Raw genomic sequence first — 13,560 nt, forward strand, 5'->3', positions numbered from 1 at the left:
CAGATCATATTTAGTGAAAGGATTTGGTAGACCAGTATCATTACCATAAAGAAAGAGCAGTTCTTTTACGCAGTAGCAGGCAAATAAAAGATTTTAGCAGCTCCTTGCTTTCTGACTTATTTGTGAACAAATCTTAATGCTTATCTTGACCAAGAGAATAACATGACATTTACAACTAAATATTATCCAAGCAGATTTTGCTGCTGCCAAGAATAATTGGCTAACTACGTTGTATCAACAAACTTAACAGGTACTTATGGATCATTTCACTGTATCAATTTAAATCTAACCTAAGAGATTATGCTGAGCGACTTTAAGAGATCAAACCTATCATCATGTAACAGAAATAAATTTTGCAATGTTGAAAGGTTGTATGTTAGGTAGTCGAATAGCTTAGTTACACTAGTCCCACATTTTCTTAACCTGATACACTTTAGCAGGATGCAAACCAGCCAAGCAAGTAACACATTCAATATAGACATGTGGTAGTAATGATATTGTCACAGTATTATTTGTTTAGTTTGACAGAATTTTCCTAACTGGAAATAACGTTCTAGTCCATTATCAGTATCTACGTAAGAGCATTAGAAGTCTGTGCAAATTGAGAGAAAAAACCAAAACTATTGATATATTTAAAAAACTGAAAACAGAAGATCTAAGCTGAGCTTCCACTTTGAAGAAATCTTTTATGCCTAGATCGATAGCTTTAATAAAGTGGGGATAATTGATCAAAGTACATGTGTGAACAGAGCCACTGCTGTTTTTAGACCTTGTACTCATGTAGAGCTTGCCCACACAATTCCCTGTTGAGGATTATGTCCTTGCTCACTAATTGTGAGGAAACTGTAGAGGTGATTAATTTTAGGAAGACAGAATAGGCTACTTGAGAGTATGGATTAGTGGGGTGCCAGGTTCCAGAGTAGGGGAAACGAGAGAAAATTGAAGAAGAAAGAGAAAATTTGTAGGGAATAAGAAATAAATCAAGATTAGTTCTTAGTCTAACTTTGTTGTCTTATTCTCATTTTTGAGGTTCAGGACACATCCTTCATTCTGTGTGTAGTGGTGATTCAGCCAGAAATACCAGTTAAGCAGCTCAAGAATCTCAACACTGTCCCTAGTAGCAAGCTGCTGTATCATCGCCTGGATCTGCTGGGCCAGCCCAATGCCTGTCTGCACTTCAAGCAGCTGGCAACATTAGGTAAGAAATCCCGCTGTTCATATTCAGATTACATATATTTTCATATAGCTGAGGAAGAAATGCAAACATTTTCCACTAAAATCCTATTAAAATGTTTTTGTTTCTTGTGAACGACTTGTTTTGAGGGAAGTCTCTTACCTGACGTTACTTTTTTGTACCTTTACATGCTTCTCTAAACTGGAACCCTTACATTGGGGGGTATTTTCATAAGTACTCCCATTAATTTTATTTGGCGTGCTCATGTTAGTATGTATATGCTAGAGAAAGTTATGCAGTTTAGTTTTCAGAATAGAGGGCAAGTAGGAACTAAAAATGTCAAATCTAATTTAAAATTTATTTTCATTCTGTTGCTTTCGAGCAAATCATTAGTGAGAACATGAAAACAACAAAGTTCTTGCCAGTCATGCTATATCCTGTTGACATTGGATTTATGCAGATTTTTCACAGCCATAAATATTTAATAGCATCATTCCATGCGAAGCAGTCAGAAGCTAAAACTGATGGAAATCAGAATTTTAATAATCTTTAAATTCTTTTTCATGTGAGAGTTTCCAGACCTTTTGAACCTAAATAAAATTCTGAGTTCAGTGGCATGTTGCCCCCAAAAAGGATATGTGTCTCTTTTCTGTGGTTTAAAATTATTTTAATCAACCCTGCTGTCAGTAGTTGAGCAGATGTTATAGAAAGAGAAGTTGGCCTCAGAATCGGATTATAATAAAAAGTTTTAATATGTAGAAAGAGCGAGAACAATTTAGAATCTTTTTAAGAAGGACATTTTTGTCTTTCAAATTGATCCTTCTCTACATTTTATACTAATGCGAAACAGAATTGTGAATTAATTTTAATCCTACATGACAAAATGGGTAGGTTTCACGGAGGACAATTCAGCAACGACACCTGTTCATTGAATGCCGCAGGAAACAGCAAATAAGATCTTGGGTCATGTTGTGGAAGAGTAAGATGAGATGGAAACTGTTATTGTCATTAATTAAAAAAAAAGTCCTCATCTTCAATGTAGCATCCAGTTTCAGTTATCTCTTATTAGCATATAGCAGAAACAATTAAGACGGAGGCAAAAGAAAAACTCCATGAAAACAAAAATATAAGTGGCTCAGACTACTCTGGTAAATGAAAATACTACAGAAATTTAAGTAATAATTGAGGTAGATATGGCTGCTAGCTATGCAGTGATTTGGGGAAGGAGAGAACTTTTTCATTGCTCAGAAAGGTACTGGGAATTTCTTCCTTATGGGGGACCATTGTACGCAGAGAAAAAACAAAATAAATTGCCATAATCTCTTTTTCCTTATAAAGTGTACAAGAAAAGACACGGTAATCAGCTTTACGGGCCTTGCACGATCTACTTTTCTGTTCATCTTTAATATCCCAGGTTTTGTTCACTGGAAAAACACCTGCCAGAGTATTCTAATTGCTTGTGATCAACCCCCAACCACAGCTGTCAGCAGACTCCTTCCATCAGTTTTGTCAGACTTCTGTTTTTGTATCTCTCCCTGTACTAATGATCTTAAAGAACATAGCATTTTCCTATGCTTCTGTATTGTCCCATCTAACACCAAACCGTTAAACTCCTAGTTTTTCCTCCCAACTCTCGTTCTTCCCTGGGGTAGGGGACAACAAAAAGTATGTCTACTTTTTGGGCACAGAGCAGTGTTGTGTCAGGGATACCTAAGCTAGCTCTGAATGAGCTAGTTTGCATGTTAGGAGTAGTATAGTGCTTGGTGCCTCGTCCTGTGGAATTGTGGCCTAGTTTTTATACCCTAAAAAAATTTCAGAGGGTATTGAGACTTTGAGTAGGACTTAGACACTTTTCACCTGCCTTTTTGTGGCATTTGTACTTCTTAAGAAGCGTTTCAATGAAGAATGTGGAACAATGATCTGTGCTCAAAAGTACTCTCATACTGGGATGATAATCCTCATGCTTTAGGTCATGAATGGATCATCAGCTGGGAATAGGAAGAAAATAACTGTAGTATTGTAACACTGTCAGTATACCTCTGTCAGGTATTGTTTCCTTCTAAACATCTGGCATTGTCCATAGACTGAGCCAGGATTTCAGATCAGATAGTGTTCCAAGATGCTTTAAAATTTACTGTGCATTGAACATTGTGCTTTGTCTTTAGTCATATAGCATTTTGTTATTTTAGAAAGTCCTACAGTCATGCTATCTGCTGGTAGCTTTTCTTCTCCTTATGAACATCTGAGCCAACCTGAGACGAAACGGATGGTGGAACACTACACAGCATACCTCAGTGACAACACCCGGCTTATTGCTAATCCTGGACTTAAAGTATGCAATTTATTTGGATTACTTTCTCTATATTGGTTACCATGCTAGTCTAATTTCATATATGTCCTTTGGACTGGTCTCTTGGGGCATAGGAGCGTTAAGCATGTGGGACGTTAAGATTTTCATCTCATTCTTTTGGTGCTGAGAGCCACAATAGGAATGATTCTAGCCTAGAAAAGCCATGTTAACTAGCTTGAAAAGTAATCCTATCCCCTTCTCAGCTGGGTGGATGGGGACTTCAAGGCTGGTACAGAAATGCAGAGGGGAAGAGGCTCAGAAACTAGAGGCCCCCTTTCCTCAGGAATAACATTTACAAACTATTGTTAGAATGAACAATATGAAAATCAGAATTGTAATAAACACCGAGTTGGAGGGGGATACCTTTGTGCTTTTTTGCATTTAAATGAGAAAACTTGGGTTTGTTTTAAATGGAGCAGTATTTATATTCACCTGCAGTTAAAAGCAAATGTTAAAAGCTGTGCAGATAATGACAGCAATATTTCATTATAATAAGCTTTTTCTTTACTTGGAATTTGCTAGATCCATCTGGTGTGAGAAGATTTTAAACAAGTAATTGGGTTTAGATTATCTCTGATAGGTCTTTAGGAAACCCTGCAAGCAGCTTATTATCTTTTCAGGCAAGCCTTAAAGGAACCCTGCTAGGTTTGTCTTTGTTTTGCAGTTCTCTGTCAGAAATGAAGTAATGGCTACCAGTCACGTCACAGATGAATGGATGACACAAATGGAAATGAGTAGCTTGAACAGTTACATTGTCCGCCGTTACATAGCAACGCCCAATGGGGTGCTCAGAATTTATCCTGGTTCTCTCATGGACAAAGCATTTGATCCCACTAGGAGACAATGGTGAGTTTTAGGGTTCCATTATCAAAGGTTTGGAAAATCGTGGAGGGTGATGATATTACACAAGAGAAAATACTTTGTATAGGATTCATGTAAAGACCATATTTGTTAAGGCAAGATAAAGAATATGCTTATGGGGTCAGTAAAATACATAGTGTTTAGTATATTTAACCCGGACCTAAATTGGCGACAAGTTCAACTTCTTTTTTTTTGAGGTGACAGCCTCTGTTTTACACCTCTCTGTTCAGCACACATGAATATTAAATATATACAAATAAACACCACTGTCCATGTTGTACCCTTTTGACCCATTACGGTTTAATTTATTTGTCTCTAAATATTAATTACAGCCCTTATAGTATTCTTTGTTGTTAATATTTTACACAGTGGCATTTGTTTACAATGGATTTCCTGATGTAATTCCAAATGGGAATTTGCTGGCTTAATTGCAGCTAGTCATTATTATGCACTAGCATATGATTTAGGAAAATGCTTGTATACATTACAGATTAAATGCTGACCCATGAGAGGTGTGAATGTGTTTTGTTTGTTAAATTAGCCAGCCAGGCGGTGCTGCAGCAAGCAAGTAAGAGAGTGGGGTATGTAAGCAAATTTAGGATTCCTACCCTCTGGCTAAATCACTCAGGCTCTAAATCACTTGTGGCTTTGCCACTTCAGGAGCTCTTCCACTCCTCATCTCCCTGAAAAATAATTAACATAGCTTTTGATCTGTGTTCTCACCTTCCTTCAAGACTTTTTCCTCTCTCTCCAGTTCAACTGTTTACATTTTTGCTGTCAGATACTAGGAATAATTTTGCTGTAATTTTGCTTTTTTCATAATTGGATAGATGTGTTTTGAGTCTGGATTACAAAGTAATGTTATTCAACCTTTTCCCCCTTTTATTTAAAAAAATATATATGTGTATGTATGCATACATGGATCAGCCCTCACTGCCACCACTCCTCTCTAGATGTTAATACTCAGGACTGTCATCTTCAGATCCAAAAAAAAAAGGATTTCAGGGTAGTTTTTTTACACCTTCTTTGGATATGCCTGCCAGTTTTCATGGGGTTTATATTCACATTTTCCTATTGTTTTCCCTCTCCTATTCCCTCCTTTTGGTTGGGGAAGCTCACGCTAGTAATAAAAGAAGATGCAAAACAGAAACCAGTGAAATTGCCTACACAATTGTGTGCAAATAAATTAATTGGAAAGATAGAAAATGTTTGTAGTTAAAGTACTGATAGACACTACTTACAACAACAGTAGGGAGGAAATCTGGATTTGTGTGTGGGTGACTAAGTTGATAGCAGCCTTCAAGTACATACTGCTCACCATTTTCAAACAACTTTATAAGTTTGCACAGGTGGAGTTATGGTTGCAGAAGTGCTTACTCTAGAATTTTCTGTGCAGTGAATGTAGGCACTTTTTGTTCAACAATATGAGACTCAGCTTGTTTTAAGTCAATCGCTATTCAAAATAAAATAGGACTACAATACTCTGAAATGGTTTTAACAGTAAAATATGACCATTTTATACAGAATATCTTAATGTGATTGCTCATGTTGAGAAACAGGAGTATTGGTCAGTAGACTGTACTGGGCTTTGATTCTGCATTTGCTTACTTTTAGTCATTGTGAACTGCTTTACAGCACTGTTTACAGTGGGTAAAGTTAAGCCCATATCAAAGTCTTTGCAGAATTAGAGCCATAGTTTTTCCCATTTGATATCACTTTGTCACTAATGCATTACATTTATTTTGGTCTCTTCTAGGTACTTGCATGCAGTAGCTAATCCAGGCCTTATTACTTTCACTGGCCCCTACTTAGATGTTGGAGGAGCTGGTTATGTTGTTACAATCAGCCACACAGTTCATTCTTCCAGGTAAATCACAGCCTTCTGTCAATACAAAATACTCTAAATTGACTTTTAAAGATGTCATAGTCTACTGCAATCTGTGAAGCTAGGCCACGCATTTAAGGAACCATAGTGCTTGCTCCAGCAGAGCTGCCAATCAATTGGAAGGAACTTGCGTAAAAGCAGTGGAAATATTTCTTTCATCAAAGCTCTGGATGTGAAAAATCCATTCTTATGTGAAGTGGCATAGATTTGCCTTCTTGGGGCATATCAGGACCTAAGTAAAAAGAGCAACTTGCACAAAGGCTCTAGGGTGTGAACATGTTGCTGGGTGATTGACTGGAGTGTTGATGTACACGAAATGTGGATGAAATGGTGGGGGAAGCGCCTTTTTTTCATCAAGCAGCTTCCATCACCATTGTTAGTGTTTGTTACGCCACCAGACTTTAGACGAGGATGCAAAGTAAATCAACCTGTCTTTTTGTTCTATTCATTCAATGTGTGTTAGTTACATTTATTTCCCCTTGATTTGGACTTGGAAATCTCTCTGTCATTTGTTGTATGCTGTTTTTCTGCTTGCTTTTTTGGGGCTCGGGCCAGGGCAGACCCGTGCTCCACTCCCACATGGCCCTGTGATGGGCGCAGGTTCTGCAGGAAGGAGCATGCAGAGAGTGGATTGCAGTTCTGCCCTGGGCCTCAGTCCTAGGCTATCACTGCCCCAAGATCCCAGACCTGGCCCCGGACACAGCTGCCTATCTGCCTGTGGACCCATCCCATCTGCCTGGCTGTCCACCCTGCCCGCGTGGGTCGCAGCCAGTCTTCATGAAGATCCCAGGATCAAAGGGTGATGATGACAGTGTGGGGCAGGGGTGCGTGGGCAGCGGATCAGGGCCCCGGCCCCAGCCCTGACCTTGGTTCTGGCCCCACACTGTCACCATCCTGCAATCGTGGGAGCTCCATGGGCAGGGTGTGCAGCCGGACAGATGGGATGGGGTTGTGGGTGGCCAGGATCTTGGGGCAGTGACAGCATCGGGCCAAGGCCCAGGACTGAGCTATGATCTGCTCCCCACGTCCCCATTCTCACAGAACTGGTGCCTGTCACAGGGAGGGTTCAATTATACTTTGACTCTTGCGGGAGGTCTGCAGAAAAAAAAATAAACTGGTGCATTGGAAGGAGCAATCTGATCAAGACTACCCCCCCCTCCCAGTTATGATTTTCAAATCTTACAGGAGGGCTCAGCCCCTACAAGCTCCCCCATAATTCGTACCCTAGTCGCAGATTAGTGCAGGCAGCAAATCACAGCTCTGCCCTGGCCCCACGCTGTCACCACCCCATGATCCTGCCTTGTGATCCCAGTCTCACCTGCCCATCCTGTTCGTGGATGTCCCTCCCAGCCACGCGTGAGGGCCACTTAGGGAGCTTTGGTGAGCTGGGGGTGGGGAAGGGTGCTGACCCAGCCCACGATAGCTCACCAAAACTCCCTATGTGGCCCACGGGCCCAAATAATTGCCCACCCCTGTTCTAGAGTGTGTTCAATTGTCCGCCCATATTCAAGAAAGCAAGTAAGTTTGGGAAGGACATTTCGGCATGAATGACCCATCACCTGGATACCAGGATATGGCTATATACATTCTTCTGCTTTATACGTGGGAGGAGATTTGTTAGTGCTCATAGTAAATGTTACAGCCAGTTTGTCATGGAGCTTATGCATTATATTGTGGGTCAAGGGCAAAAGAGCAACTAGATTTCATACAAATGTGCCAGTGTAATGTACCTGTTAGATGGCTTGTGTCACTGAAGATCTTTAAATGCCCCATGGTTAAGAACATTCTTCTTTTCCTTCAGTTGCTTCAATTCCACTATTTTTCCAGGTCATTGTAACTTACATTCTTAACTTCCTTTGTCATTTTATTTCAAGTGTTCTGTGGGTGGGCAATGCTGCACACATTATCTGGACACCCCTTGTCTCTGCTATAATACCCAAACTTCATTTTATGGAGCATCTGCTAGGGTCTCCAGGAAGCCAAGTCCTTGGTGCTGGCTTCTCATTTCTACCTGTTTCTACAAGAAAGTCTGTACTATAGGAAAAGAAAAAGGGTGTCAGGAGGGGTAGACTGCTGAACAAAGATGAAGAGAAAAATGACATGAAAAAGGGTGTCCAAATAATTTGTTTCTATGTGGACACAAATCAAGTGATGTTAAGGACGTGTTAACGGTAAATGTCTGGTAAGACAATTTCCAGAAACTCCTTTTCTTGAGTAAGTGACTGTTAACTTTTCCCTCTCAGCACTGGATAAAAATATCTCCACAATTGCAAATGGGGAAGTTAACTCCAGAAGACACTATTTACTAAAGTGCTTTTCATGCTGTGAGGAAATTTGAGAGCCCCTGGTCCATGCCATTGAAAACTTAAGTTTCTCCTTTTTTTGCAGAAGAATTTATATTAATATTGGAAGAAATAGCAACTAGATAGGAAGCCCATAACAGAAGCACCTTTTGTGAAATAAGAATGCTACCCATAGTTAGGGAGATGCCATCCCAACGTAGGAAGAAGTAGCATATTATTTTCTTGATGAATCTTCAGTGATTTCTAATGCAGCCCTTCCCATGCAGGGAAAATGTTCAGAATGCATTTCACTTACTCTTAGTATAGTTTCTATAGCTGAAATTCATTGTTGCATGTGTACTTCTGTTACCGTCAGGAGCCTCTGAAAAGAATAAGGTATTTATTCTTTTTCCCCCTCCCTTAATAAAGCTATTCAAATATTGAAATAATCCTTTATTCAGAGACCATATGGCTTAAAAAATTTGTCTTCAGGGCAGACATCCAACCAAATGGAGAGATTCCATCAGATTAGGACAGACAGTGTTTAAAGGGCTTGGTTTTCATTTGTACAGCATGCTGCCTGTAAAACACCTACTAAATTTTCCTGTTACAGACACTGTAATATTTCAGAAATATTAGCTGCTCATTTTGGTTTGTATGAGGAATCTGTTCCAACATTTTCATTGGCCAGCTCCCTGCTGTGCACGCTCCAGCTAACTTCCCAGCTTTAAGAATGTGGTTTCTAGCCTCAGTCTGGCAAACTGAAACACAGTTCAAAAGGCCAGCTCTGAGCTGGGACGCTAGGGACACTGCTGTGTCTAAGCACTACAAAGTCAAGGGATGCTCTAAATCCTCCTACAAAAATATGCAGACTTCTTATTTTCCACTACAAAACATCTGCCCACCTTTCTTGAATGGAGTATAAGGCTGAACTGCATAACTATGTGGAGCTTTTCACAAAGGAACTCATTGAAGAGTGTAGTGTCTTTTCTGAGGATGGAAATCTGTTGGCAGCTTACTGAGATTTATCAAAATTCTTATTTGTGTCTAGCAAAAAGAATTTGGATTGTTTTAAGGAGCACTTAAATAGATGCTGTTCTCACTGCTCATCTGAATGCTGCTGGATCAAAAGAATAACATCATATATATTAGGCCCCCAAATTCTGAGTTTAAAAAAATTAGCAAGCCACAAATGTTACATTTTAAAACAGTTGTTTGCTTGGTCCCTTGTTCCAGTGGTCCTCTCTGTGTTTGAGCCTCAAATAGTATAGGATCACATTACCAGGAAGCGCAATTGCCAAGAGACTTATAAAAGTGAAACCAGCCAGCTGATTTTCATTGTCCAGGCTAACATTTTTGAGAATGCAAATAACATTTTTTTTTTTGCTCACGTTGAATTCTCAGTTGTTTTTGGATATTTGCTCATGCTTCCACAGATTTTTGCACCCCCGGCCCCAAACTCAAATGTATGCTTTATGCACCAGTGGAATTCTGTGCAGGACACAGTACTCGCCTTGTTTCAAAACTTCAGGCCCGGGTGCATGTGCTGTAGAAGAACCTGAATACAGACAGGTGGATTTTGTGCAAACAGGCTTTATAATTCAGTAGAGCTGATGAATCTGCTTTTTTGTATGGATAAAAAGTTTCCAGGTGGTCAGCATCTGCAGTGCAAGCAAAGAAACCACTACATTTTGCATCCCAGCTGTGCTAACATCATTGTCTCCAGGATTTAGGCATTGACATTTTTACTCGTCTTCACAGATAAAACTTTTTATTAAAAAAAAAAAAAAAAAAAAGAGGGGGGGGAATCAAAATGCTATTAATTTAAATGGGCATGTTCTCCCATATAGAAGTTACACATAAACCAGTTTGTGATCAGAAACCAGTGTAAACGTGTAACAAAACACAAGTTCATTGCACGTAAACTGCTTTCAAAATGGTCAAAACGGGTTTAAGATAAACCTGGTTGGATGTAGTATCAGCCTTAACTGATTTAGATCAAACCCATGTATGGAACTTCGGTCCCAAGTCCTCTCCCAACTCAAGTTAACTCTGTGTCCCAGCATCGCAGGATGCTTTGCATCCCTCAGCCGTGCTGTGCTGTCTGCTGCAGAAGAGCAGTGTCTGCCCTGCCCCTCTGCTCCCAGCCAGAGCAATGTCACTGCTCCAACTGGCAGAGAAGGGTGTGGGGAGGGGGGGAAAACCTAGCACTGGACCCCAGTAGGGTCTACCTGGCACCAGGGGATGGTGGGAACCCCTCAGAGGCTTTCCCCTGCCCCCTGCTTGAGCAGAGAGTAGAGGCGTGACCAGGCCCTGGACCAGCTAGTTGAGTATGGTGGAAGGGGCAGGTGTAACCCCCTCCCTGGCCTGCACTGACTCCAGCTGGGGACTACCTGAGGGGGCAGGAAGCCCTCAGAGGCTTTCCCCCCTCCACTCAAGCAGAGGAGGCCATGGCCAGGCCCTGGGGCGCCCAAGCTGGCTGAGTATGATGCGAGTAGGGGGTGAGGTTAAACCCCCACCCTGGCCCGGACCAAACCCAGCCTGGGGGGGGGGGGGGGGGGAGAAGCTTGAACAGGGAGCAGAGGAAAGCCTCTGAAGGCTTCCTGCCCCCACTCCTCACCCCTGGCAGGCAGACCCTGGCTGAGGTCAGTGCAGGCCAGGGTGGGGGTTTAGCCTCCCCTCCATTCCCCTCCTGTCATACTCAGCTGGCCTGGTTAGGCCAGGGCTTGGCCACGCTCCCACTCTGCTCAAGTGAGGAGGGGGGGAAAAGCCTCCAAAGGCTTCCCATCCTTGCCCTCTTCCTCCCTCCCCCACCAGGCAGACCCCAGCTGGGGTCAGTGTGGGCCAGGGTGGGATTTTAACCTTCCCCCACCCTCTTCATAGTCAGCCAGTTGGGCTGGGACCTGGCTACGCACACCCTGCTCAAGGTGGGGGGAAGCTTCCAAGGGCTTCCCACCCCCCGTCACTGCCTCTGCCAGGCAGACCCACACCCTGCCCCGTCTTCCTCCCCCACAGGCAGACCCCGGCCCACCCCCTCCTCCCTGAGTAAGCCAGGATCAGGGGACATGGCTAGGGGAATTGCTCCTGGCTCCAGGCAGAAATGGGCAGTAAAGCTCCCTCTTTGGGCTTTCCCCCTCTCCCCCGCACCCTCCTCTCATGTGCATGGGGCAGCACCCAGGTGGGAGTCTGGTGCAGGGGTTTTTTTTCTCCCCTACCCTAAAGTCTAATATTAAGTCTGTTAACAAGGTGGGGAATCCCTTCTCTGCACCAGAGCTAATGGAGAATGCTCTCTGAAGCTGAGGACCCCAGCCAGCCCCAGGATAGAGGGATTGTTCTCCTCTTGGCATGGCGGGGGAGGGGCATGCAAGGGTTTGCGGGGGCATGTGGTGGGCAGCCAATCAAGAATAAGTCCTGCTTGGCTGCATTTGGATTCTTTTGGTGGTGGCCGGAAAGCTGGGAGGCATGCTGTATTGCCCCCCAGCTACTGGTATGGGCCACTGAAGGGGTCTGGCTGCCTTTCTGGTTTCAAAAGTGAATGTCTGTTCACTTGCTTATTGGTTCAATCTGTGCAGGTTAGACTGACCCGCGAAGGTTGAATCAATTCAGCCTCTGGCTTTTAGATTGTCTGTTCTTAGCCATGGTGTGTTTTCCATGGGAAACTGGAGTCCACATACCCTGTTGCATGAGAGCATACTGGTGGTATGGTTGCCTTGAGGCGGGGTATTGCTCACTCTTGTTACATCCTCACGTTGGTCTGAAGAGGCTTCTCTGCCAAGGCAGACAGTGGCTGGAAGAGTTGGAGATGGGGAAATGGGACTGGGTGAAACCACTCTAGTCCTGTTCCTTACAGACAACCACATTGTGGCTGATCAGGCTCTTGAAAGTAGTTGGGCTGTTTACACTCACTAATCATTATGGAAATCTGGTCCATAATGGTAAAATCCTGCCTGGGAGGGTTTGTATCCTAGCTGGAGAGCCTTTACACAGGACATTTAAAGTCCCTTTGAGCTACCCCGATAATGTGCCAGAACTAGGCACTTTCAAATAATCAGTGATGTCCCATTGACATAGTTTTGTTTGAAACTTTCAGGCCCCTCAGTTGCATAATAGGAACATGGCTAGAGCCTCCTCTGGCTTGTGCTCCTTGGGCAAAACATGAGCCCTGTAAATACACCGGGTCCCTGAGACAGTGTTTTGGTTTTCTCTGAACTTTCTAACCAAACCCCAAAACTGTGACTCTGCCCCAAGGACTCTTGGGAATATTAAATAGTTGCAGGGAGAAACAGCATGGTAGAATATTGAAAACAAATGGTTGAGGAAAAAGAGCTCTTTGCCTTCCTAGCACTGGTGTGGAAAGATTTCAGCACATCCACCCGAAGATTGCGTTTGGTAGGTCTTTGATGTGTCAGTTGCTAAGGTAACAATATGCGTAGTCTTGAGCTGCTGAGTGAAATAGGGACACCAGCAGACCTCCCTGTACGGACAGGATATTATAATTCACAGCAGCTCTTGCTCCTGCTGCTGCTCCTCCTCTCAACCTTCCTCAAAACCTGAAGAACCTGCTTTCTTCCTAAATTTAAATAGTCATGACTGTGCCAAACTGCGACTTGTCTACATTTGGAAATGTCATTGTGTCCAACCATGTGTTAATGAGCATGGTTTTATATGCAAATGTAGAGAGGACTTGTCATGTTTATCTTCAGATCAGCTGGTTGTGTTTAACCTGAAGTCTCACCTTAAGGGTAACTATGAGCAACTGACAGGATGTTTAATTTGACAGCTTTTACTTCCGCATGTTTAATACTGTGCTACTTCTAGCAGGGTAATTTTTCAGTGTAGACCAGACCCTGATGAGTTTGTGCCTAGGCTATTATTTTCAGAGATGTGAAATGTCCTTTGCACAAGAGAGGTTTGAAGAATTGCATAACAGAGTAAAGAGAGAGTGAAAGGTAGAAAAATGCACCTGAAGACACCACTGCCCTGTAATTCCCTTTCCATTTGAAGGAAT

The 13,560-nt window shown here is 42.5% G+C and overlaps 1 protein-coding gene across 2 annotated transcripts in view; it reads left to right on the forward strand.

Moving 5' to 3' along the window:
* The window catches only part of CACHD1 (cache domain containing 1), a 183,471-nt gene that overhangs the window by 148,640 nt on the left and 21,271 nt on the right, over positions 1–13,560 (forward strand). For both annotated transcript variants that reach the window (XM_006272603.4, XM_019489122.2), the window contains exons 13-16: positions 1,030–1,198; positions 3,364–3,506; positions 4,189–4,370; positions 6,142–6,252. In XM_006272603.4, the coding sequence (XP_006272665.4) occupies positions 1,030–1,198; positions 3,364–3,506; positions 4,189–4,370; positions 6,142–6,252 (605 nt within the window). The remainder of the gene's footprint in view (positions 1–1,029; positions 1,199–3,363; positions 3,507–4,188; positions 4,371–6,141; positions 6,253–13,560) is intronic.

Source organism: Alligator mississippiensis, chromosome 5, assembly GCF_030867095.1.
Source record: "Alligator mississippiensis isolate rAllMis1 chromosome 5, rAllMis1, whole genome shotgun sequence".
Classification (NCBI taxonomy): domain Eukaryota; kingdom Metazoa; phylum Chordata; order Crocodylia; family Alligatoridae; genus Alligator; species Alligator mississippiensis.